Source organism: Panulirus ornatus, chromosome 22 (assembly GCF_036320965.1).
Source record: "Panulirus ornatus isolate Po-2019 chromosome 22, ASM3632096v1, whole genome shotgun sequence".
Lineage (NCBI taxonomy): Eukaryota > Metazoa > Arthropoda > Malacostraca > Decapoda > Palinuridae > Panulirus > Panulirus ornatus.
This window is the reverse complement of record NC_092245.1, coordinates 22,672,605-22,699,436: the sequence shown is the minus strand read 5'-3', so window position 1 is coordinate 22,699,436 and position 26,832 is coordinate 22,672,605. Positions and strand designations below refer to the sequence as shown.

General features: G+C 44.6%; 1 protein-coding gene across 1 annotated transcript in view; it reads left to right on the top strand.

The window, feature by feature from the left end:
• LOC139756485 (uncharacterized) overlaps nucleotides 1–4,982 on the top strand; it is a 132,835-nt gene extending 127,853 nt beyond the window's left edge. The window contains exon 2 of the mRNA XM_071675932.1: nucleotides 3,833–4,982. Within this exon, the coding sequence (XP_071532033.1) occupies nucleotides 4,148–4,795 (648 nt within the window). The 5' untranslated portion in view covers nucleotides 3,833–4,147 and the 3' untranslated portion in view covers nucleotides 4,796–4,982. The remainder of the gene's footprint in view (nucleotides 1–3,832) is intronic.
• Nucleotides 4,983–26,832: the final 21,850 nt, after the last annotated feature.

The window sequence follows — 26,832 nt, the reverse complement described above, 5'->3', positions numbered from 1 at the left end:
ACCGTAGCCCAAAGCGAATTTCCCGTCATGAGTCTGAGGTGACCACATTCACGTCCTCTGCCTCTCCCTGGCTAACAGATTACAGGGATATACTATGGCCAGCTGAGGAAATGTTGGCCATTTAGAGAAATGTTGACCGGTTGGGGAAATATTGACCGGCTAGGGAAATGTTGACCAGCTAGGGAAATGTTGACCGGCTAGGGAAATGTTGGCCAGTTAGAGAAATGTTGACCGGCTAGGGAAATGTTTACGGCTGGGGAAATGTTAGCCAGCTAGAGAAATGTGTGCAATTGTTCTAAAATCATTATGATTTTTTTTAGAATGGCTGGATTCTGATATAAGGTGTCAGTACTTACCATATCATGGCATGTGTCACTCCATGCTATAACATTCATGAAGCGTTACGGTACATATGAAGCCATTCTGCAACACATTGCTGTATACCACAACACATTGCGCCATACCGCAACACATCGCGCCATACGACAACACATCGCGCCATACCGCAACACATCGTGCAGTACCGCAGCACATCGTCCCATGCTGCAATACATCGCGCCGTACGACAACACCTCGCGCCATACCGCAACACATCGCACCATACCGCAATACATCACGCCATACAGCAGCACATCGCGCCATACCGCAATACATCGCGCCATACCGCAACACATCGCGCCATACCGCAACACATCGTGCCATGCTGCAATACATCGCGCCATACCGTAACACATCGCACCATACCGCAACACATCGCGCCATACAGCAACACATCGCGCCTTACGACAGCACATAGCGCCACGCCGCAACGCATCTCGCTGTACTGCATCCCGTCAGGCCAGACAGCAACACATCGCGCTCTGCCGCGACACATCGCGCCTTACCACAACACACATTGCCTTCCTGCTACACATCTGTGAACCAATAATTGCTCGTAAAAGTTGTAGTCATTTCGCTTCAGAAAAGAATACGTGGCTGAATGACTGAAGAGCGACGTGGAGGACGGGGTCATGATGGTTGAGTGGCTCAGACGAACCTCAGCTGCCCTCCAATAACTGAAGCAGTCTCGTCCAGAGTAGATTTTTCGACTCCTTTTTATGTCTCGAGGATGTTCATACCCACGGCATCACTGGCCTGGGGGCTCTGGTCATCTGAGCGTCAAATGAGGACAGTTCTCTTGGGCCTCAAGGCAGAGATCTGGTCCAGGGAACAAAAACCGCCTCCTAAGCACCGCTGTGAAACCATACACTTCCTTTGTCGATCTCTTGTACCTGTGTCCCTAGCGAAGTTCTGTACGTCAGAAGTTCTTCTCTTGCATGGCTTAGATCAGTGCATGTGTCGCGTGTCAAAAGATGTCTTTGCAGTCTCCAGAAGCGAACCTTTACCCAACAGTAGTGTCCTGTAGTTATTCAGTTAGAGTCTGTGGTGAAGTTGAGGTCTCAGAGACAAGAGATGCGTCTTGTGGTCTTGTATGCCTCTTAGTTATAGAATATTTTGCATACTGATACAGTCTTTTAAGATATCAGGAAAAGTTATCATGAAGGATTATCAAAGACATACTGATGTTATTATTAGTTATTTTATTTGGTATGAGACGGCACGGGCAATTGATTGACCTAATTAAGGTCATATTATCAACGAATATATATATATATATTATTTATATATATATATATATATATATATATATAATGGGATATATATATATATATATATATATATATATATATATATATATATATATATATATATATTTTTTTTTTTTTTTTTTTTGCTTTGTCGCTGTCTCCCGCGTTTGCGAGGTAGCGCAAGGAAACAGACGAAAGAAATGGCCCAACCCACCCCCATACACATGTATATACATACGTCCACACACGCAAATATACATACCTACACAGCTTTCCATGGTTTACCCCAGACGCTTCACATGCCTTGATTCAATCCACTGACCGCACGTCAACCCCGGTATACCACATCGCTCCAATTCACTCTATTCCTTGCCCTCCTTTCACCCTCCTGCATGTTCAGGCCCCGATCACACAAAATCTTTTTCACTCCATCTTTCCACCTCCAATTTGGTCTCCCTCTTCTCCTCGTTCCCTCCACCTCCGACACATATATCCTCTTGGTCAATCTTTCCTCACTCATTCTCTCCATGTGCCCAAACCATTTCAAAACACCCTCTTCTGCTCTCTCAACCACGCTCTTTTTATTTCCACACATCTCTCTTACCCTTTCGTTACTTACTCGATCAAACCACCTCACACCACACATTGTCCTCAAACATCTCATTTCTAGCACATCCATCCTCCTGCGCACAACTCTATCCATAGCCCACGCCTCGCAACCATACAACATTGTTGGAACCACTATTCCTTCAAAGATACCCATTTTTGCTTTCCGAGATAATGTTCTCGACTTCCACACATTCTTCAAGGCTCCCAGAATTTTCGCCCCCTCCCCCACCCTATGATCCACTTCCGCTTCCATGGTTCCATCCGCTTCCAGATCCACTCCCAGATATCTAAAACACTTCACTTCCTCCAGTTTTTCTCCATTCAAACTCACCTCCCAATTGACTTGACCCTCAACCCTACTGCACCTAATAACCTTGCTCTTATTCACATTTACTCTTAAGTTTCTTCTTTCACACACTTTACCAAACTCAGTCACCAGCTTCTGCAGTTTCTCACATGAATCAGCCACCAGCGCTGTATCATCAGCGAACAGCAACTGACTCACTTCCCAAGCTCTCTCATCCCCAACAGACTTCATACTTGCCCCTCTTTCCAAAACTCTTGCATTCACCTCCCTAACAACCCCATCCATAAACAAATTAAACAACCATGGAGACATCACACACCCCTGCCGCAAACCTACATTCACTGAAAACCAATCACTTTCCTCTCTTCCTACACGTACACATGCCTTACATCCTCGATATATCTTCTTTTCTTTTAAACTATTCGCCATTTCCCGCGTTAGCAAGGTAGCGTTAAGAACAGAGGACTGGGCCTTTTTTGGAATATCCTCACCTGGCCCCCTCTGTTCCTTCTTTTGGAAAATTAGAAAAAAAAAAAAAAACGAGAGGGGAGGATTTCCAGCCCCCCGCTCCCTCCCCTTTTAGTCGCCTTCTTCGACACGCAGGGAATACGTGGGAAGTATTCTTAATCCCCTATCCCCAGGGATAATATATATATATATATATATATATATATATATATATATATATATATATATATATATATATATATATATATATATATATATAGTTATTCATCATTATCCCATGACTGTTTTTTTACGAAAGGGTCCTGGTGTTACCCAGGACCTTTATATGAAGGCTCCTGCAAACCAAGGCTGCGCTGCTTCCAATAGCAGGGAAATGTATACTCCTTTGAAGTAATAAGATCTTTGACGTGACTCTGTTCCCAGTGATACAGGTTCGCCAAGGGTGACTTTTCACTTGCGTTGTAACCTCTTGCAGAGAAAGACCAATAACACGTATATATATATATATATATATATATATATATATATATATATATATATATATATATATAAACAAGCACGTACACAAATGGATGTATATATACAATAGAGAAGTAAATATGCATTTATCTGAATAAGAGAAGTTTATACCTATACACACAATATATCGTCTATACGTGTAGCAACATATATACAGTAGTGTTTCGAACGTTCACAGCGTCCCGACACAGCAGCTCAAGCTGACCCACCAAGCTTGGATTATCTTCCTGACTCGCAGATTTCCTGTCGTCCCTCGTCCACATTGTCTAACCGTATGTCTTTTCCTTCCTTTCCATCGCAGGTGTATCCTAAAGTGCTGAAGGACGAAAGAATAGAAAGTAGAGGAGAAAGAGAAAGAAAATCCGTCGGGGAAAATAATATTATCATGCCTCTAGTCATCTCTGAGAGCTTCATTGTTGCCAAGTTGAATGCTGTGTTGCTTTTGAATAGTGTCCCCCGTGAGCCTATTATTCCTCTGAGAGTCTGGGCTGATGTCATGGTCGTGGATGACGGTGAACGTCACCGTCGTGTAAGTTTCGCCCCCAGTGCCAGTGTTGTAGAAAGTGTCTTGTGTCAGTGGTGAGGGAGAGAGAGAGAGAGAGGAAAGAAAATAGATATGAAGATGAGTGCCAGTGACTCCAAGCCAATGGTCGGTGTCACCGTGGGTGAGTGCCAGAGAAACAAGGCCAGAAACCCGCCCTGCCTGAGATTTGCAGGGTTGCCGAACCTCAATCAGATGGAAGACCCGACACGCCCGGGCCCTTCCGTGCGCCCCCCTCGCCGCGGCACCCGCAACAAGCCCTCCCTCATGCGGCAGGCGCGGCAGGTGCGGTCCGTGCCGACCTCGGGGTCCAGCCTGGAATATGACATCTCTCGGGCCAGGTCACTCGAGGTCGGCGAGCTCCTGAGGGGGGGCCTACCTCGGAGCTTCTTCGATGTGCCGGACAGCACCGTCCAGGCTCCAGGATTTTGCCCGGTTGGTGAGAGGAGGTGCTGCGAGGCCGAGGTGAAGGGTGCTGAGGCGCTGCCCATGGCCTTCCCGAAGAAGACACGACGGCAGGAGAGCGTGACGTACGAGGAGGCCATTCCAGTGATCGTGCGGCGGCGTGGCTGCACCCTCACCGTCAGGATCGTCTCCGTCGAGGACATCGAAGTGTCTCCGCGAGAACCCAAGGTCAAACTCGCCCAGATTGCCTTGCCTCATCAACCCAAGTCTCTTTCAGCGCTCTCACTGCCACAGGTCAGTCCGTCCAAGCCATCATAGTTTACCATATCACTTGCCATGGCAATGTAATGGTATGCAGGTGATCCTTCCATGTCCACTGCCTGGCGACGGGACTCATGTCAGTCAGTAGACATGACACGAGTCTCTCTCTCGCGAAGTGGATAGCTCATGCTCGATAGGCGAGGTGACTGCCTTGGTAAGTAAGTCATGTTAGTCTGTCTTGATGATTCGCCTTCGTCTGATGGGATGATCCCATTGTCCACATGATCAATAGTCATGTCACCAGGTAACTTCTAATTACCCTGACCAAGCGACTTAGGGGCTTTGTGGCCAGAGGACGGCTCGTGTTACTCTGGCCACTATACCACTATGGTCTGATCGCATAGTTCATCTTGATGTCTTCTTATAATACTCATGTCTGGCGTTGTGAACCTGGTAGGTTTGTGTGGAGCTGAGTCGTGTTAGTCTAGTCAGTTGAATAGTGATATTATGGCCAGGTTGTATAACCCGGCCAGGTAAATCGTACCAGTCTGGCCAAGTGAATCATATTAGTTTGGTGGTATGTTTCATGTTAGTCTGGCCAGGTGAATCATGTTAGTCTTGGTAAGTTAATTATGTGAGTTTGGTCACGCGAATCCTGCTGATTTGTCTAGATGATTCATTTTATTCTGGCCAGGTAGTTCATGTTAGTATATTCCCCGCATGTCGTAGATAGCGATTAATAGGGGTCGGAGCGGAGCCTGGAAACCCTCCCCCTCTTTTGTAACAGTTTCTTAAAGTTGGAACGGAAGAAGGTTTCATGCATCAAAGGGGTTCTCATCCTCCTCGAAAAGTCAGGCTAATATGTCTGTAAGTGGATGGAAAAAAGGGATTGATACATATCATGTTTAGGGAGAAAAACCAAGATACTTTGGCTCTGAGTAGAATTTGCTTCAAGTGGAAGAGAGAGGAATGGTTTGGGAAATGTCATAGGGGTAAAGACAGGGGTTAGTGTGAGGATGAGAGAAAAGGAAGGGTTGGGACTTCTGCTGGAGTAGATGTGGAAATGTTTGAATGATTGTAATGAAGTGAGCCATCGACCGACCGATGCAGGTAGACATAAAGGTGGATTACGTGAAATGGATGATTGTTAGCGTTTATGCGCCTGATGGTGAGAGGAGTGGAGAGAGGCAAGTCTTTTTTAAGGAGGAGCTGAGTGAGTGCGTCAGCAATTTCCCATAAGTCATGTTGGATCAGGCATGAGATCGAGTAAAGATGGGTTATTTGAATGCAAGATTGGGTGATGTGGTGGTTGAGGGTGCAATTTGGGAGGGGGTAATGGAGCCCAGTTTGAGTGAAAGCGGTTACCAGTCTGTGGAGTTGTGTGCTGAATGAATACTAATGATTGAGAAAACCTGGTCTAAAAAGGGACTTAGGCATACGTAGATGAGTGGGGTTGATGATAAGCGGTCATTATGGATTATGTGCCAGTTCATAGGTGTGCCAAGGAGAGACCTTTTTACGTCAAATGTCATAAGAGCAACAGGTGGCGGTAAGTTCGATCACTTCTTATTACAGGCGAGGAGGAAGGTTGGTAGATGCTTCACAAGATGAGGAAATTATATAGATGGGACGACGGTGGTGAAAGTGAGTGAGCTTAGAAAATAGGCTTTTATGTGGAGTGTGGGTGAAGAATAGCAAAGGTTGAGTGGGCGAGGAATGTGACGTGTTTAGGGAAGCTTTATTTCCTCATACGGGAGGGCTGTGAGGCATATGGAGGGTGGGATGTGGGCATGTGAGAAAAGGTTGTGAGTGGTGGGATAAGAAAATTAAAGTTCTAGTTAAAGAAAAAAAATAGAGGTGTAAGGAAAGAGTGCGCATGACTGAGAGATGTACAAGAATAAGGTAATGTTTTAGGTGGTGATGAACAGTGTTATAACAAGAGAACAAGATGGGATCATCAGCGAAGGGAAGAAATGCGGAATTGGTAACAGGCAAAGGATAGATCCAGAGGAGATGGAAAGGGTATTTTGAAAGATTTTTCGATGTGTTTGATGATAGGGTGGAAGAAATAGGGTGTTTAGGATGTGGAGGTATGTGGTTTGATGAAAAGAGAACAGGTTGTAAAAGCCTTACGTGAGATGAAGTGCAACAAAGCGAGTAGAGTCGATGGGACTGCAATTGAATTTCTCAAGAAAGGTGGTGATAGACCTCTAGACTGGGTAAATTGAATCTTATTGTACGTATAGCTCAAGGTGAGGTGCTTGAGGACTGACGGAGTGCCTGTATAATGGCATTATATAAGAGCAAGGGAAGCAAAAGTGAGTGTTGGAATGACAGTTGTAAAAGTTTAGGTGCACCTGATAATTAGTATGGGACGGTTGTGATTGAGAAGGTGGCGACAAGCACGGAGCAGTAGAACGAGAGGAACAATATGGCTTCAGGAATGATAGATGGTATGTGGATTCGGATTTGGCCCTGAGGAATGTGTGTAAGATATACTTAGAGAGAGAGAGAGAGAGAGAGAGAGAGAGAGAGATTTGTATATAGCATTTTGGCTCTGCAGAAAGCATATGAAGGGGTCCATAGAGATGATTTGTGAAGGTGTTATGAATGTATGGTGTGGAAGAAGAGCTACAAGAAGCAGTAAGTAATTTCTGAAGATAGCAAGGCATATGTGCTGATAGGAAGAGAGGAGGATGAATGGTTCCAGGTGAAGGTGGGTCTGCAGTAAGGGGTTGTGATGCCATAATGGTTCCTTAATTTGTTTATGGATAGGGTTGTGAGGGAGCTAAATGCTTGGGTTTAGAGTAACGGATGGGGTGTCGGGGTGTGAAGTCAAGTCATTTCCTGCTTACTGATGACATGGCTCTGGTTGCAGTGAAAAACTGCCGAAAGTGGTGGCTAAGTTTAAGCGAGTGGAAGGAGAAAGTTGAGTGAATGTGAATAAAAAAAGTAAGGTCATTAAGTTTAGCAGGGGAGAGGGGACAGGTTGATTGGATGTGTTTGAACCGAGAGAAGATAGAGGAAGTGAGTGGGGAAATGGCAACGAAGGGAACTGTGGGAGCTATAGGGTAGGTGAGTGGAAGCTTAGGTCCTGAACATATTGAGGGGTGTGTAGAAAGTCGCTGTCTTTGAGGACAAAGATGTTTGGTAGTCCCGACGGTGTTGTCCATGTGGATAGTGGAGCGGGACCTAGATAAAGATGAAGAATGTACGGAAGAGGGTGGATGCTTTGGAAATGAAATGCTTAAAAATAATTGGTGTGAGGAGAGATAATCGGGTAAGGAATGCTAGGATAAGATCGACGTGTGATAGTTAGAGGAATATGTTTCAGAGAAGTGAAGGGAGCTGTGAGAAGGGGAACCCCGGGCACGAAGTAGAGAGATAAAGTGAAAGATGCTGTGAGTGAGTGAGGCCTGTGAATATGCAGGAGTGTGTCGCGTGCATAGGACCGGAGACACTGTGGTGTTAATGGACTGAAACAAGGCATATGAAGCGGTCAGGAGAAACCACAAAAAGATCTGTGGATAGCATATCTCTGGCTCAGGAGCATTTTGCTTGTAGGTAGAACAGATGTAAATTGATGAGTTCGTTCTTCGTCTGTTTCTGGTGTCGCCTTGCTAAGCGGAAAACGACAAACATGATAGATGAAATTATATATATATATATATATATATATATATATATATATATATATATATATATATATATATATATATATATATATATATTTATCATTTTATTTTGCTTTGTCGCTGTCTCCCGCATTTGCGAGGTAGCGCAAGGAAACAGACGAAAGAAATGGCCCAACCCACCCCCATACACATGTATCTACACACACGTCCACACACGCAAATATACATACCTATACATCTCAGTGTACACAAATATATACACACACAGACACATACATATATACCCATGCACACAATTCACACTGTCTGCCTTTATTCATTCTCATCGCCACCTCGCCACACATGGAAAACCATCCCCCTCCCCCCTCATGTGTGCGAGGTAGCGCTAGGAAAAGACAACAAAGGCCTCATTCGTTCACACTCAGTCTCTACCTGTCATGCAATAATGCCCGAAACCACAGCTCCCTTTCCACATCCAGGCCCCACACAACTTTCCATGGTTTATCCCAGACGCTTCACATGCCATGACTCAATCCACTGACAGCACGTCAACCCCGGTATACCACATCGATCCAATTCACTCTATTCCTTGCCCGCCTTTCACCCTCCTGCATGTCCAGGCCCCAATCACTCAAAATCCTTTTCACTCCATCTTTCCACCTCCAATTTGGTCTCCCACTTCTCCTTCCCTCCACCTCCGACACATATATCCTCTTGGTCAATCTTTCCTCACTCATTCTCTCCATGTGCCCAAACCATTTCAAAACACCCTCTTCTGCTCTCTCAACCACGCTCTTTTTATTTCCACACATCTCTCTTACCCTTACATTACTTACTCGATCAAACCACCTCACACCACACATTGTCCTCAAACATCTCATTTCCAGCACATCCACCCTCCTGCGCACAACTCTATCCATAGCCCACGCCTCGCAACCATACAACATTGTTGGAACCACTATTCCTTCAAACATAGCCATTTTTGCTTTCCGAGATAATGTTCTCGACTTCCACACATTCTTCAAGGCTCCCAGGATTTTCGCCCCCTCCCCCACCCTATGATTCACTTCCGCTTCCATGGTTCCATCCGCTGCCAGATCCACTCCCAGATATCTAAAACACTTTACTTCCTCCAGTTTTTCTCCATTCAAACTTACCTCCCAGTTGACTTGACCCTCAACGCTACTGTACCTAATAACCTTGCTCTTATTCACATTTACTCTTAACTTTCTTCTTTCACACACTTTACTAAACTCAGTCACCAGCTTCTGCAGTTTCTCACATGAATCAGCCACCAGCGCTGTATCATCAGCGAACAACGACTGACTCACTTTCCAAGCTCTCTCATCCACAACAGACTTCGTACTTGCCCCTCTTTCCAAAACTCTTTTATTCACCTACCTAACAACCTCATCCATAAACAAATTAAACAACCATGGAGACATCACACACTGAGAACCAATCACTTTCCTCTCTTCCTACACGTACACATGCCTTACATCCTCGATAAAAACTTTTCACTGCTTCTAACAACTTGCCTCCCACACCATATATTCTTAATACCTTCCACAGAGCATCTCTATCAACTCTATCATATGCCTTCTCCAGATCCATAAATGCTACATACAAATCCATTTGCTTTTCTAAGTATTTCTCACATACATTCTTCAAAGCAAACACCTGATCCACACATCCTCTACCACTTCTGAAACCACACTGCTCTTCCCCAATCTGATGCTCTGTACATGCCTTCACCCTCTCAATCAATACCCTCCGATATAATTTACCAGGAATACTCAACAAACTCATACCTCTGTAATTTGAGCACTCACTCTTATCCCCTTTGCCTTTGTACAATGGCACTATGCACGCATTCCGCCAATCCTCAGGCACCTCACCATGAGTCATACATACATTAAATAACCTTACCAACCAGTCAACAATACACCTCCTTTTTTAATAAATACACCCCCTTTTTTAATAAATTCCACTGCAGTACCATCCAAACCTGCTGCCTTGCCGGCTTTCATCTTCCACAAATAAATATATATATATATATATATATATATATATATATATATATATATATATATATATATATATATGCACGTATTCCCTGCATGTCGTAGAAGGCGACTAAAAGGGGAGGGAGCGGGTGGCTGGAAATCCTCCCCTCTCGCTTTTTTTTTTTTTTAATTTTCCAAAAGAGGGAACAGAGAAGGGGGCCAGGTGAGGATATTCCCTCAAAGGCCCAGTCCTCTGTTCTCAACGCTACCTCGCTAATGCGGGAAATGGCGAATAGTATGAAAAAGCATATGATAGAGTTGATAGAGATGCTCTGTGGAAGGTATTAAGAATATATGGTGTGGGAGGAAAGTTGTTAGAAGCAGTGTAAAGTTTTTATCGAGGATGTAAGGCATATGTACGTGTAGGAAGAGAGGAAAGTGACTGGTTCTCAGTGAATGTAGGTTTGCGGCAGGGGTGTGTGATGTCTCCATGGTTGTTTAATTTGTTTATGGATGGGGCTGTTAGGGAGGTAAATGCAAGAGTTTTGGAAAGAGGGGCAAGTATGAAGTCTGTTGGGGATGAGAGGGCTTGGGAAGTGAGTCAGTTGTTGTTCGCTGATGATACAGCGCTGGTGGCTGATTCATGTGAGAAACTGCAGAAGCTGGTGACTGAGTTTGGTAAAGTGTGTGAAAGAAGAAAGTTAAGAGTAAATGTGAATAAGAGCAAGGTTATTAGGTACAGTAGGGTTGAGGGTCAAGTCATTTGGGAGGTGAGTTTGAATGGAGAAAAACTAGAGGAAGTGAAGTGTTTTAGATATCTGGGAGTGGATCTGGCAGCGGATGGAACCATGGAAGCGGAAGTGGATCATAGGGTGGGGGAGGGGGCGAAAATTCTGGGGGCCTTGAAGAATGTGTGGAAGTCGAGAACATTATCTCGGAAAGCAAAAATGGGTATGTTTGAAGGAATAGTTGTTCCAACAATGTTGTATGGTTGCGAGGCGTGGGTTATGGATAGAGTTTTGCGCAGGAGGATGGATGTGCTGGAAATGAGATGTTTGAGGACAATGTGTGGTGTGAGGTGGTTTGATCGAGTGAGTAACGTAAGGGTAAGATAGATGTGTGGAAATAAAAAGAGCGTGGTTGAGAGAGCAGAAGAGGGTGTTTTGAAGTGGTTTGGGCACATGGAGAGAATGAGTGAGGAAAGATTGACCAAGAGGATATATGTGTCGGAGGTGGAGGGAACGAGGAGAAGAGGGAGACCAAATTGGAGGTGGAAAGATGGAGTGAAAAAGATTTTGTGTGATCGGGGCCTGAACATGCAGGAGGGTGAAAGGAGGGCAAGGAATAGAGTGAATTGGATCGATGTGGTATACCGGGGTTGACGTGCTGTCAGTGGATTGAATCAAGGCATGTGAAGCGTCTGGGGTAAACCATGGAAAGCTGTGCAGGTATGTATGTTTGCGTGTGTGGACGTATAATAAAATAAAAATAAAAATAATATATATATATATATATATATATATATATATATACATATTTTTTTTTTTTTTTTTTTTGGTTTGTCGCTGTCTCCCGCGTTTGCGAGGTAGCGCAAGGAAACAGACGAAAGAAATGGCCCAACCCACCCCCATACACATGTATATATATACGTCCACACACGCAAATGTACATACCTACACAGCTTTCCATGGTTTACCCCAGACGCTTCACATGCCCTGATTCAACCCACTGACAGCACGTCAACCCCGGTATACCACATCGATCCAATTCACTCTATTCCTTGCCCTCCTTTCACCCTCCTGCATGTTCAGGCCCCGATCACACAAAATCTTTTTCACTCCATCTTTCCACCTCCAATTTGGTCTCCCACTTCTCCTCCTTCCCTCCACCTTCGACACATATATCCTCTTGGTCAATCTTTCCTCACTCATTCTCTCCATGTGCCCAAACCATTTCAAAACACCCTCTTCTGCTCTCTCAACCACGCTCTTTTTATTTCCACACATCTCTCTTACCCTTACGTTACTTACTCGATCAAACCACCTCACACCACACATTGTCCTCAAACATCTCATTTCCAGCACATCCACCCTCCTGCGTACAACTCTATCCATAGCCCACGCCTCGTAACCATACAAAATTGTTGGAACCACTATTCCTTCAAACATAGCCATTTTTGCTTTCCGAGATAATGTTCTCGACTTCCACACATTCTTCAAGGCTCCCAGGATTTTCGCCCCCTCCCCCACCCTATGATCCACTTCCGCTTCCATGGTTCCATCCGCTGCCAGATCCACTCCCAGATATCTAAAACACTTTACTTCCTCCAGTTTTTCTCCATTTAAACTTACCTCCCAATTGACTTGACCCTCAACCCTACTGTACCTAATAACCTTGCTCTTATTCACATTTACTCTTAACTTTCTTCTTAAGATTTTATCGAGGATGTAAGGCATGTGTACGTGTAGGAAGAGAGGAAAGTGATTGGTTCTCTGTGAATGTAGGTTTGCGGCAGGGGTGTGTGATGTCTCCATGGTTGTTTAATTTGTTTATGGATGGGGTTGTTAGGGAGGTGAATGCAAGAGTTTTGGAAAGAGGGGCAAGTATGAAGTCTGTTGGGGATGAGAGAGCTTGGGAAGTGAGTCAGTTGTTGTTCGCTGATGATACAGCGCTGGTGGCTGATTCATGTGAGAAACTGCAGAAGCTGGTGACTGAGTTTGGTAAAGTGTGTGAAAGAAGAAAGTTAAGAGTAAATGTGAATAAGAGCAAGGTTATTAGGTACAGTAGGGTTGAGGGTCAAGTCAATTGGGAGGTGAGTTTGAATGGAGAAAAACTGGAGGAAGTGAAGTGTTTTAGATATCTGGGAGTGTATCTGGCAGCGGATGGAACCATGGAAGCGGAAGTGGATCATAGGGTGGGGGAGGGGGCGAAAATTCTGGGAGCCTTGAAGAATGTGTGGAAGTCGAGAACATTATCTCGGAAGCAAAAATGGGTATGTTTGAAGGAATAGTGGTTCCAACAATGTTGTATGGTTGCGAGGCGTGGGCTATGGATAGAGTTGTGCGCAGGAGGATGGATGTGCTGGAAATGAGATGTTTGAGGACAATGTGTGGTGTGAGGTGGTTTGATCGAGTGAGTAACGTAAGGGTAAGAGAGATGTGTGGAAATAAAAAGAGCGTGGTTGAGAGAGCAGAAGAGGGTGTTTTGAAATGGTTCGGGCACATGGAGAGAATGAGTGAGGAAAGATTGACCAAGAGAATATATGTGTCGGAGGTGGAGGGAACGAGGAGAAGAGGGAGACCAAATTGGAGGTGGAAAGATGGAGCGAAAAAGATTTTGTGTGATCGGGGCCTGAACATGCAGGAGGGTGAAAGGAGGGCAAGGAATAGAGTGAATTGGAGCGATGTGGTATACCGGGGTTGACGTGCTGTCAGTGGATTGAATCAAGGCATGTGAAGCGACTGGGGTAAACCATGGAAAGCTGTGTAGGTATGTATATTTGCGTGTGTGGACGTATGTATATACATTTGTATGGGGGTGGGTTGGGCCATTTCTTTCGTCTGTTTCCTTGCGCTACCTCGCAAACGCGGGAGACAGCGGCAAAAAAAAAAAAAAAAAAAAAAAATATATATATATATATATATATATATATATATATATATATATATATATATATATATATGTATATATATATATGTATATATATAATATATATATATATATATATATATATATATATATATATATATATATATATATATATATATATATATACATACACACACACACGAACATAGTGCATATATATATATATATGATTTAATTTTCCTACTTTTTTTATACGCGTTTGATTTTCTTCTTGTCACATCTAAACAGGATCACTCTGGACACCTTATTGTCGTCCCGACACTCCTCGTTGAACCATCTGGAGCCTCGACTCCGTCCTCAGTTTCTCTCTTCTGTCCACTAGACGCAGCTGCTGGATCTGTACCACAGGAATCGGACGAGTCGAGATCCTGGTGTGATTAGATCCAGTCTTTTCCAGCTTGCACTCTTTGCATTCATGGATCATTCATGTCCAGCAAAATACCTGGAAGAACCTCAAGTCCTCGCCTGAGATTTCTGTAATACCTGTATTTCAAGTGTGCACGAAGCGTCCTTGACTTACTTGCTTATTTAGATACGATATTTGCTCTTTTATTGCGTTGATAGATGTGATATTGATATGACACTCGAGGCTTCAGCATTGCAGGGGAAACCTATTTGATGAGGTTGTCTCTCTCGCTCTCTCTTTACTTCGAGAGGCGGAATCTAACGCCACTTATATAGCCTGGACACGGGAGTCACCCTAGATTGATAAACAAATGACCTTACGTGAAGGTAGGGTCACGTCAGAGCCACAGCTCACGTCACACTGTGACAGGATGTAATCCTAGCGACTTGTTGCGAGGGCTGGTTGGATGGGCAGGATGTAAACCTAGCGAGGGCTGGATGGATGGGCAGGATATAATCCTACCGAGGGTTGGATGGGTGGACAAGGTCTACACAGCATGAGTAAAATACCGGTTTCATTTCCAGCTATCCAGAGGCGCCGGATCATTTCTGATGAACTGCATCATACGGGAGCGATGAAGCTGATTTTTTGCTCTTGTGGTCAAGTGAGTGAGTATAAGTCTTCATGTGTCGTGGTATGATGACTTCCTCTCAGCAGTTTGTATCGTCTTGGTCCTACACACACACACACACACACACACACACACACACACACACCGATGCTACATCCCGTCAAAAGCTTTTTCTGTATCAAGGCAGCTAAAGAGGATTCCCCAAGATTTTGAGAGATTAGAACCAAACAGTAGAAAGATACGGAAGAATATCACTAATGGATCTCACCTTACGGGAGCCATGTGGATGAGAAGACTGTGAGATCTGATATGTCTGAAGGTATGGGAGTTGAGGGATTCAGTGACTTTGGAGAATATTAAGTCATAACAAGAGGACGATAGTTAAGAGGGATGTACCAGCGCAGTCCGTCCAGAAAGAAGGAAAAGTTCTGGTTTTTAAACAGGAATAGAAAAAGAAAATGCAGCAAACACAGACACATGTTCGGAAGCACACTCTTTCAGTACAAGGGGATGGTTGCTGTCTGGTGCATGAGCCTTGCTTGTGTCTATAGAGACAAATGCTCTATGGTCAGTGTGAAGAGAGATTACAGCGAGGGGCTGAGGATTAGTAGGAGAAGCGGGCGAGGTGATGTTAAAGAGTCATCCAACACAGAGTTAGAAGAGGAGAGAGAACCAAATAGTTGTATAGTTAGTGGGAGGGACAGCTACCGTGCAGAGTGGAAAAGTGAAGGAAAGATAGCGTGACCGAAGTTGTTAGAGATGCCTTTAGCCAAAGAGCAGAAGGACGTATCAGGTAAGGAACGCCTCGCCTCACGGATAACATACATGAATGTGAGTCAGAGGAAGAGAGTTTGTCAAGTCTGATATGCCAGGACCTTTCAGTCAGGAGGGGCATGATTGAACTATTCACTGGAAGAAGAAGAAGAGTTCGTTGAGGATAAAGGGAACCCGTGCCTTCCATTCGTGTTCCAATAACCTATCGTATGTGTTCAACAGACACATCACCAGAGAAGAGGGAGTATCTTATCCAAGGAAAGTCAAAGAGAAAAAAGAAAAGAATTTACACACGTTAATCCACTCAGAAGAGTTAGTACAGTGCCAGTATTTACGTTTAGAAGGGGTTGCTGTAGGAGGAAGAGAAGGCGCGGTTAACATACATGTAACCAGAGCGGAGGCAGACGAAAGATTACGGGCGAAATACAGAGCCAGAGTGTCAGAAGAGAGTGGTCATAGTGGTCATTCCCCTTACCATCTGTATGTGAGGAGTGTTACATGTAGGAAGAAAATCAAACAGCAACAGATCACTGGGTCCTAACGAGGCTGTTTGTAATAGTGGAAGCGGAGAGAATCTCATAGATTAGTGTGGTAAAAGCAGAAAGATATACAGTGGTTTCAGTGATAAAAACATGTAAACACTTCATGTTGCTTAGGAGGCGCGAATCATGTTAATCGTGGATGTGAAACGAAGTATTGATCAAGGCTATTTTTGAACGTATCAGAGGTACTTCTTTTAACTACCTTAACTGGTTAATCATTCTATAGTATATGGTAACAATCCATTCGAAGAAAAATACCTTTCATTCGGGTTAGAATGTTTGCCCAAAAGTCAGACGAATCAGAGACTATGAGTCGCTTGTTAGATCGAAATTATCGAAGCCTTTCGTAATTTGGAATACTTGTATTAGGCACCTCTTCACGTCTCCTTTCTAAGCTAAATGAATTTAAGTTTAGTTAGGAATCATCTTGCTTCTTCGCATCTGCATTCTCTCCATTCTATCTGTGTCTTTTTTTCCCCCAAGAAGATTGACCGAAACTGAACGAAATATTCAGGATAGTGACTTGTAAAGAGTAAGGATGATTTCCTTAGACTTAAGATTCGTTAGCCCCACTCATGAATCCAAGAATTTTGTTGGCTCTTTTTTTTTTTTTCCTCCCGCTGCGTACTGCTTTCTTGGCTTTAGGTCACAAGAGATTTTTACACGCAAGTATTTTTCTCATTTACATTTTGCAGCTCAACAGAATTCATACCGTAGCTTGCCTTCTCGTTTTCATTATAAGTATTTTAAACTTTGCACTTATCGCTGGTAAACTTTATGTGCCATCTGTGGGCCGAGTCTGTCTGTTTTTCTATGTCATTTTGAAGTTGTAGATGTGAATCTCTGTATTATATAGTGTAACCAGTTATCACTATCATCAGTATATACGAGAAAGAGAACTGGTCATAGGACTGGTCCCTGTGGCACACCACTCCTTACGTCTCACCATTCTGAGGCTTAAGACCATAAATCACTGCTCTGTGTTTATAGCCAGTCAACCAATTTTCTAACCACCGACATTTAACTTTCTTACTATCCTTTGATGTGGCACTTTATCGAATGCCTTTTGAAAATCGAGACAGTTGACATCATCTACTTTCCTTTCATGACACAAGTTGATTACGGCATAAAGGAAACCCAACCATCCAGCTGAGTTCATCGCCCAAAGAGACATCGACTAACTTGGTGGACAAGACAGCTTGGAGAAGGATGCTGGGGCCTAATAAGACAGCTGGGGGTTAGATATGGTTGGAGGGAGAGAGAGAGAGAGAGAGAGAGAGAGAGAGAAAGAGAGAGAGAGAGAGAGAGAGAGAGAGAGAGACTATGTTGCATAACGACGGTCTTGGTGTGGTTGAGGGTGACATGGTTGATCATGATCCAGTGCACGTGTCCCGTCATTGTGTCGTGTGAGACGCGGAAGGTGAAGAACCCGAGGTGGAAATGGCCCTCGGAATGGCACAGGCGAGCCACCCTGACTGAGGAAGTCTGCAAAGCTAATGAGACTTCTCTGCATACCATTGTTCGTCGCGTGTTGGTTAACTATGAGGCGAAGTACTTTTCATCAACGGGATTGTTAACATATGGAATGATATACCAATTAGAGGAGTTGAAAACAGTGCCATAGATACTTTAAAGGGTAGACTTGATCAATGTATCGCTTCAGACCCTAGAGGGATATTGTTTACGTCTTCTTAGCTCTATGAAAAGAATACAGGTCTTCTTTATATGTCTTTCTACGCCTACCACACTTATCCATGAGTTTAAGTTCTTTTCGACTGTTAAGAACAGCCTCCTTAGGACTCAGTACCAGCCCGTTAGGACTGATGCCGTTTGAATTCATGTTTATTGTTGTATTTGAAGCTTTGGAGAGGTCAATGTAGGTGATAGCCACAGATCATGCGTCTCTCTAGGTTATAATGGAATAAGTTTAGAATGCTGACGAGGCATTGGATGGCAGAGGAGCCCTTCATATTGCCAAAGTGTTGAGAGTCTATGGAACTTACAGTGGCTATGTAAGGCCAGCTGAATTGAAGACTTTCAGGAGACAACTGAGAGGTCTGGAGTATAGCGCTTAATGGCTTGCTGAGAGATCGTGGACTCTTGTTGACATCGGCATCGGGGATACAAAGGAAGTCTCCCAGTTAGCGGAGAGTTTTGACTGATGGAGGGAGACACGGGTAATGTGGTAAATGGGTTCGGGTGGCTCAGGGACGACCTTCTCGTACAATATCGTAGGTAAATCAATGAGTTTAGGGGAGTGCTTCGCCTTGAAGGTATGTAGACGTCTGACCTCCTCACATTCTTGTACCGATCCTGGGATTAGTGAAGTTGGCTGGAGGGCAGACGGTGTCAAGATGCGAGGGGTATCTGGCACATGGTGGCGAAGTGTAAGGAAGTTGAACTGCTCATTTATAGCGGAGGTGATTGACGCAGGGAGTGTATAGCGCTTGCGTATTCAAACTACTTTAACCGTTTCAGTTTCCCAAACCACTGGATGAGGTCAGACTGCTCCAGATATACCCTGATAGTTCTTCGCAATGTGTATTTGGCTGAGTACTTAGTCACGGGAGGGTAGCAGAGGTGAGGTCAGTGTTGTTGTGGCAGCAGGCCTGTCTCCATGCTGCCTTAATTGGATCCTTAAATGCGGGATGTGTGCACCAGGGCAAGTCAGATGGGCTCAGTCTTTTTTGGGTTTCTTGAGGAAGCAGATGTTTGACCACCTCGAGGGTACTGATGTTTAACGACAGCGTCACCCAGTTTTTGCGTTTCATTCCAGTCCACTGTCCACACGTGACGTATTGATGAATCGGTCACCGGCTTGTTAGCCCTGACATACCGTCCTGTGTTGCCAGGTCGTCATGGGTGTGGGGACGGGGAGGGAGTGCATAAAACCGATATATGACCGATATACCGCTGATATGTGTCATCGGTCAGGAGGGAGTGGGGGGACGGGGTTGTTATTGACCATTCCTATCGACTGGAATAGGTCGAGAGTGTTCTGAAAGTGGATAGGAAAACCTCCAACTTGTCGTAAATGCTGCTGATCCTGTGCGTCGGAGGTGTTGACTTCATCAGAATCCCCTCACAACACTGGCTCAGCGCGCGAGTACCTGACTCCGAGGGGGTCTGAGGTATTGATGAGGTGGTTCACAGGTATATATATATGTAGGAGGAGGTGGGGGATGGTACAGTACATAGCTTAGTGCTGTGCGAACCTCCAATCCCTCAGGATTTTCAGCGCTTATCTAGAGAAGAACGTGACTCTTTATGACCAACCACTTTTTCACCTTCTCCTACGTCCAGTAGATGCGTAGGTGGTGAAGCAGTGCGTACGTAGGTGCATATAACTCAAGTAATGACCTTCGAAGCCTCGGATGCAACAGCGCAGCCCTGACTAACCAGACTGTTATAAATTCGTCTGATTTCACTCGTAGGAATGGACGTAATACACTCGTGAGCGAACGTTTTACCTCGAAGGAGGCGAGGTACTCTTTCTTCAACAGGATGGATAACATACGAAATGGTCTACCAATCAGAGTGGTAGAAATCAGTACTATATGGATGCGTTCAAGCGTAGACTTGATAAATACTTAGCTTCAAATCCACTACTGATGTTAATTGCACCTCCTTAGTTATATGAAACTTTTATGTGTCTTCCTCTTTGAAAAACCTGCATGTCTTTCTACTGTTACCACACTAATCTATGGGTTTCTATTCTCATCCACCATCACAAACAGCCTCGTTAGGACCCAGTGGTCTGTTGCTATTTGAGGTCATTTGTAATGACCAGTTCAACCATATTGCGAGAGTGATGTCACCTTCGATAGGGATCAGCGTTGATGGTCAACACTCCACAGTCGAGGGACTACTGGTGCATTGATGAAGGTTGATGGCGGTAGGTAGGTGTGTGTGCGGCCTTGGTGTTAGCAGAGAGAACATTGCTGGGCCTCTGGTCATGGCAGCTGTGCCAGCGGTAACAGTCCTGGAATATAATTACGTCCTCGCAACGTGTCGCCCGTGAAACACATGCCTCTTTGATCCATCCCCTTCATCTCCTGGCTTTCGACGGTGGCGCATCGGAAAGTCCAGAGGGACCATAGGGTGAAGTGCGCCAACGAAGGACATCGCGCAAGCGTCCCACACGGCAATGTCGAACTCTCTGATGCCGCGGCGCAAACTCACGAAGGTCGTATTTCAACGTCCTCTTGGCAAATGCACCATTAGCACCGGATGTTCGGGGCCAGCGTGGGATACTTTCCCTTTGATGACACTGCCACTGTTCCTCCATTACGCACTTCAACATTTAATGGACCTGTGGTCTGGGGAGCCTTTCCTCAACAATGCCCTGAATTGTCGCTGTTCCCATGTAATCGACCTCAACGTTCTTTGCTCAGCTGTAAACGCCTCTCACGAACACCATTTGAAATGTAGAAGAAAAAATAGAAAGGCTAGTGAAAACGAGAGCACCAAAAAGGCTTAATTTCTTTCGTATATCACCTTTTACAAAAATAAAAGGGGGTGCTGACCACAATGTCTGCGTGTCGTAAAGGCGACAAAGAGGGGTGGGAGCGAGGAATGGAATTATATATATAATTCCATTGTTGTTCGCTGATGATACAGCGCTGGTGGCTGATTCACGTGAGAAACTGCAGAAGCTGGTGACTGAGTTTGGTAAAGTGTGTGAAAGAAGAAAGTTAAGAGTAAATGTGAATAAGAGCAAGGTTATTAGGTACTGTAGGGTTGAGGATCATGTCAATTGGGAGGTAAGTTTGAATGGAGAAAAACTGGTGGAAGTAAAGTGTTTTAGATATCTGGGAGTGGATCTGGCAGCGGATGGAACCATGGAAGCGGAAGTGAATCATAGGATGGGGAAGGGGGCGAAAATCCTGGGAGCCTTGAAGAATGTGTGGAAGTCGAGAACATTATCACCGAAAGCAAAAATGGGTATGTTGTATGGTTGCGAGGCGTGGGCTATGGATAGAGTTGTGCGCAGGAGGGTGGATGTGCTGGAAATGAGATGTTTGAGGACAATATGTTGTGTGAGGTGGTTTGATCGAGTAAGTAATGTAAGGGTAAGAGAGATGTGTGGAAATAAAAAGAGCGTGGTGGATAGAGCGGAAGAGAGTGTTTTGAAATGGTTTGGGCACAAGGAGAGAATGAGCGAGAAAAGATTGACCAAGAGGATATATGTGTCGGAGGTGGAGGGAACGAGGAGAAGTGGGAGACCAAATTGGAGGTGGAAAGATGGAGTGAAAAAGATTTTGAGTGATCGGGGCCTGAACATGCAGGAGGGTGAAAGGCGGGCAAGGAATAGAGTGAATTGGATGGATGTGGTATACCGGGGTCGACGTGCTGTCAATGGATTAAATCAGGGCATGTGAAGCGTCTGGGGTAAACCATGGAAAGTTGTGTGGGGCCTGGATGTGGAAAGGGAGCTGTGGTTCGGGCATTATTGCATGACAGCTAGAGACTGAGTGTAAACGAATAGGGCCTTTGTTGTCTTTTCCTAGCGCTACCTCGCACACATGAGGGGGGAGGGGGATGTTATTCCATGTGTGGCGAGGTGGCGATGGGAATGAATAAAGGCAGACAGTGTGAATTGTGTGCATGTGTATATATGTATGTGTCTGTGTGTGTATATATATGTGTACATTGACATGTATGGGTATGTATATTTGCGTGTGTGGACGTGTATGTATATACATGTGTATGGGGGTGGGTTGGGCCATTTCTTTCGTCTGTTTCCTTGCGCTAACTCGCAAACGCGGGAGACAGCAACAAAGCAAAATAAAATAAAGATAATATATATATATATATATATATATATATATATATATATATATATATATATATATATATATATATATATATTTTTTTTTTTTTTTTTTTTTTTTTTTTTTGCTTTGTCGCTGTCTCCCGCGTTTGCGAGGTAGCGCAAGGAAACAGACGAAAGAAATGGCCCAACCCACCCCTATACACATGTATATACATACGTCCACACACGCAAATATACATACCTACACAGCTTTCCATGGTTTACCCCACACGCTTCACATGCCCTGATTCAATCCACTGACAGCACGTCAACCCCGGTATACCACATCGATCCAATTCACTCTATTCCTTGCCCTCCTTTCACCCTCCTGCATGTTCAGGCCCCGATCACACAAAATCTTTTTCACTCCATCTTTCCACCTCCAATTTGGTCTTCCACTTCTCCCCGTTCCCTCCACCTCCGACACATATATCCTCTTGGTCAATCTTTCCTCACTCATTCTCTCCATGTGCCCAAACCATTTCAAAACACCCTCTTCTGCTCTCTCAACCACGCTCTTTTTATTTCCACACATCTCTCTTACCCTTACGTTACTTACTCGATCAAACCACCTCACACCACACATTGTCCTCAAACATCTCATTTCCAGCACATCCATCCTCCTGCGCACAACTCTATCCATCGCCCACGCCTCGCAACCATACAACATTGTTGGAACCGCTATTCCTTCAAACATACCCATTTTTGCTTTCCGAGATAATGTTCTCGACTTCCACACATTCTTCAAGGCTCCCAGAATTTTCGCCCCCTCCCCCACCCTATGATCCACTTCCGCTTCCATGGTTCCATCCGCAGCCAGATCCACTCCCAGATATCTAAGACACTTTATATATATATATATATATATATATATATATATATATATATATATATATATATATATATATATATATACATATATATATATATATATATATATATATATATATATATATATATATATATATATATATATATAAATAATGCTAAGTTAAAATACAAGGAGGGGAGGGTTTCTAGCCCCCGCTCCCGTCCTCTTTAGTCACCTTCTACGACACGTGGGGAATGCGTGGGAAGTATGCGTTTGTGTGTGTATGTATGTGTGTGTGCGGGTGTGGTCGGCAGTAGTTGTGTGAGCGTGAAGGGGGAGGGAGGTGTTTTGGGGCCTGTGTGTGTGTGGTCGGCAGGAGGAGTTGTGTGAGCGTGAAGGGGGAGGGAGGTATTGTGGTGTGTGTGTGTGTGTGTGTGGGTGAGGGAGGGTTCCAAGTAAGGTTTATGTGAGAGTCTAGCTGCCTGCGTACATGCGGTGCCGCTCCATACCCTCACCACAGTTCATGATCTTGCAACACGCAACTGTGCCCCCTGGACGTTCGTTAAACCCCATGAGTGAGCGCGGGAGTACAGCCTTTGAGCATGACATGGCAGCCCTTGACTCTCATAGTCTGGTTCTTGATCTGTCGCGTGAGCGCCTGGTCAAAGGGCCTGGCCTTTAATACCCCAAGGGTCGCACAGTCGTGCTCATGGGCCTACCACTCGTGGTGAAAGAAGAAAATCACTCAGTTATTTAGTGTGATTTTTATACCTCTGTTTTCCGTCATATGGCAAGAGATGACGTCCTCTCGTGATATTTTTTTGACCATGGAAAGGGCGGTCATTCTCCGAGGTGGGGGAGGTGTCCTGTTAATAGAACTAAAAGCATTGTTAATAGCTGTTAAAACTCTGAGGTCTGAGTTACGTTCAAGTGCGAGGGCAGAGCCGCATGCGGGAGTGTGCCACGCCTGTGTTAGGTACACCTTGTCCTCCATGATCCCGTGACCGAAAGAAAACGACCACTGAAGGCCTTGGCACAACCCTCTAGTTTCATAGTTCTTAAAGGTCAGGTCGAAGACTTGGCCATCATACCCAAGGGTCGTCCCGTCGTGCTTAAGAGTCGTCCCGTCGTGCTGAAGGATCGTCCCGTCGTGGTCAAGGGTCGTCCCGTCGTGCTCAGGGCTCCTACCATCCTGCTCAAGGGTCGTCCCGTCGTGCTCAGGGCTCGTACCATCGTGCTCAAGGGTCGTCCCGTCGTGCTCAGGGCTCCTACCATCCTGCTCAAGGGTCGTCCCGTCGTGCTCAGGGCTCGTACCATCGTGCTCAAGGGTCGTCCCGTCGAGACCAAGGGTCGTCCCGTCGTGCTCAAGGCTCGTACCATCGTGCTCAAGGGTCGTCCCGTCGAGATCAGGGGTCGTACCGTCGTGCTCAAGGCTCATACCATCATGCACCAGGATTATACCATCGTGCTTAAGGGTCGTACCATTGACCGGTTCATGGTTACGTATAATACAACGTCAAACACACATTAAACGATAAAGAATTATAACCATTTTATTTCTCTCTTCTTTCCAGGTAAGTGTGCAGGATCAACGTTGAGGGTACGTGTGACCTGGAGCGGCGTCCACCAAGGCTACAGGCTCCTCCATCTTGTGACAACCTGCACCAGGAGGTATGTGTTCCTACCATTCTTCAGCAGTGACTCACACTCGCAGCCGTAGGTGCCTTACTGGCCCTTCTGGGAAAGACAATATGTAAAGCTTAAAAAGTTCCTGACGACGTGGAATACGACCTTACCAGCCCTTTAGATACAGCGTGATGAAGCGAATGGGGGAAGAAGGTACTGCTGGGTTATGTCAATGGTTGGGTTAGTAGATAACGTATGACGTCATGAGTCGCTCTGTGTGAAGCGGATTCGTATTTTTTAGTCCCATCAGCATACGTGTCATCCTCTGTTCTCTGAGGTAGTCACTCGGCGACCCTACTGTCTTATCTCTCTTGCGGCCCGGGAGAGAGAACAGAAGATAATGATAAGGTATGGAATAAGGGATGATAAGTAATAATCGTTATAGAATAAGAGATGATAAATGATAATCGTAAGAGTAAGTAGTAATACTATGATTATCGAATTACGCCGTCTAGTGTGTAAAGGTTATATATATATATATATATATATATATATATATATATATATATATATATATATATATATATATATTGGAAAGGATCACAATTTTGCGCGTGATCAAGATATTCTTTTGAGTCCAGGGAACTTTTCGTGTTTCATTTTCCCCGTGGACTCATAAGGATATATATATATATATATATATATATATATATATATATATTTTTTTTTTTTTTTTTTTTTTTTTTATACTTTGTCGCTGTCTCCCGCGTTTGCATATATATATATGTATATGTATGGATGCGTGATTTCATCGCTTGACCGGGGGATTGAAATTCCAACATTTTATGTTGTCACCTTCACTGGCGACAAAGTCTTAAGAAAAAGGTTTGAAAACAGTGTATTTCTCATTATTCTGTACTCACACACACACACACACACACACACACACACACACACACACACACACACACACACACACACACAAAGTCCAGCGTTGGTGTAAGTATTTTTCCATTATCATTCCCCAGGTGTTCGCGTGGCACAAGCCCTTGTCTTATGAACGGTGTTGGGTGATTTGTTAGCGCTTAAGCACCTGGTATCGCCAGGAGCGAGGGAGAGTGTTGAGTGCAGTGACGGGGGCTGAGTGAATGCACCAGCATTGTTCATGCCAGGGGCTTTGGTAGGTGACGTGGATACAGTGGCAATTGATGGTATGAATAAGGGGACGTGGAGGACCAATTACTGTGAACGAAATGGTGAGCAGATTATTGACTTATGTTCTGAGAGAGGATTAGTGATTGGTAATACCTCGTTTGATCCGAGGGAAACGCAGAAAAATACATGGGTATGTGGGACATTATTGGATCATGTATTAATTCATAGGCGCGGTCAAGGACTTTTTGGTGAGAGGGGTAACTGGTGAGTTGTCGGATCGCTTTTTGGTGGACGCGACGACGAAAATTCATGTAAAGACTTTAGGAAAAGAGGAAGTGACATGGGTGGGAGGAGGATGGTGAAAGTGAGTGAGCTTGGAAAAAAAAATCTTGTGTGAGGAGATACAAGGAGAGGCTGGGTAAAGAATGGCAGGAGGTGACAGTACATGAAGCTAGGGTGAGGAATGATGGATATGTAGGGAATCAGTGCTTAAGAAGTCTGTGGAGGGCGAAAAGTGGGGTTTAAGCATTTGAGAGAGTAGAGTTGGTAAGGAAATGGAGTTGCTAGTGGAAGAGAAGAGGGAATTGTATGGGCTTTACCTTCAGGAAAGGAAGGAGAGAAATTGAGTGATGCACAAGAGAAAGTGGTAGGGGGCCAAGAGGAAGGTGAAGGGGCTGAGAGAGTATCAGCAAAGCTCAGGAAGGATAAGAACTTTCTTGGAAGGGTGTTAATAGTACGATAACAGATGGGAGCACCAGTGAAAAAAGCGGATGGGGATGTGGTGACAAGTGAGGATAAGGTAAAGAGAGCTATTATGAGGGACTTTTGAATGTGAGGAAGTCATGGTAAGTGTTTGGTGAAAAGAGAAGAAGTCGTGAAACCCTTGCCTAACATGAAGTGTGGCAAGGCAGCTGAAGTAGATGGGATGGTAGATGAATTTTTCAAGAAAGGACGTGACTATGTTGTTGTTTGGCCATTGAAGATGGTGGAATGCCTGTATAATGCAATCGTATAAAGACAAGGTGAACAAATATGAATGCTCACATGACAGAAGCATGAGTTTTTGAGTGTATTTGGTGAGAAAAATACTTAGAGAAACGGATGT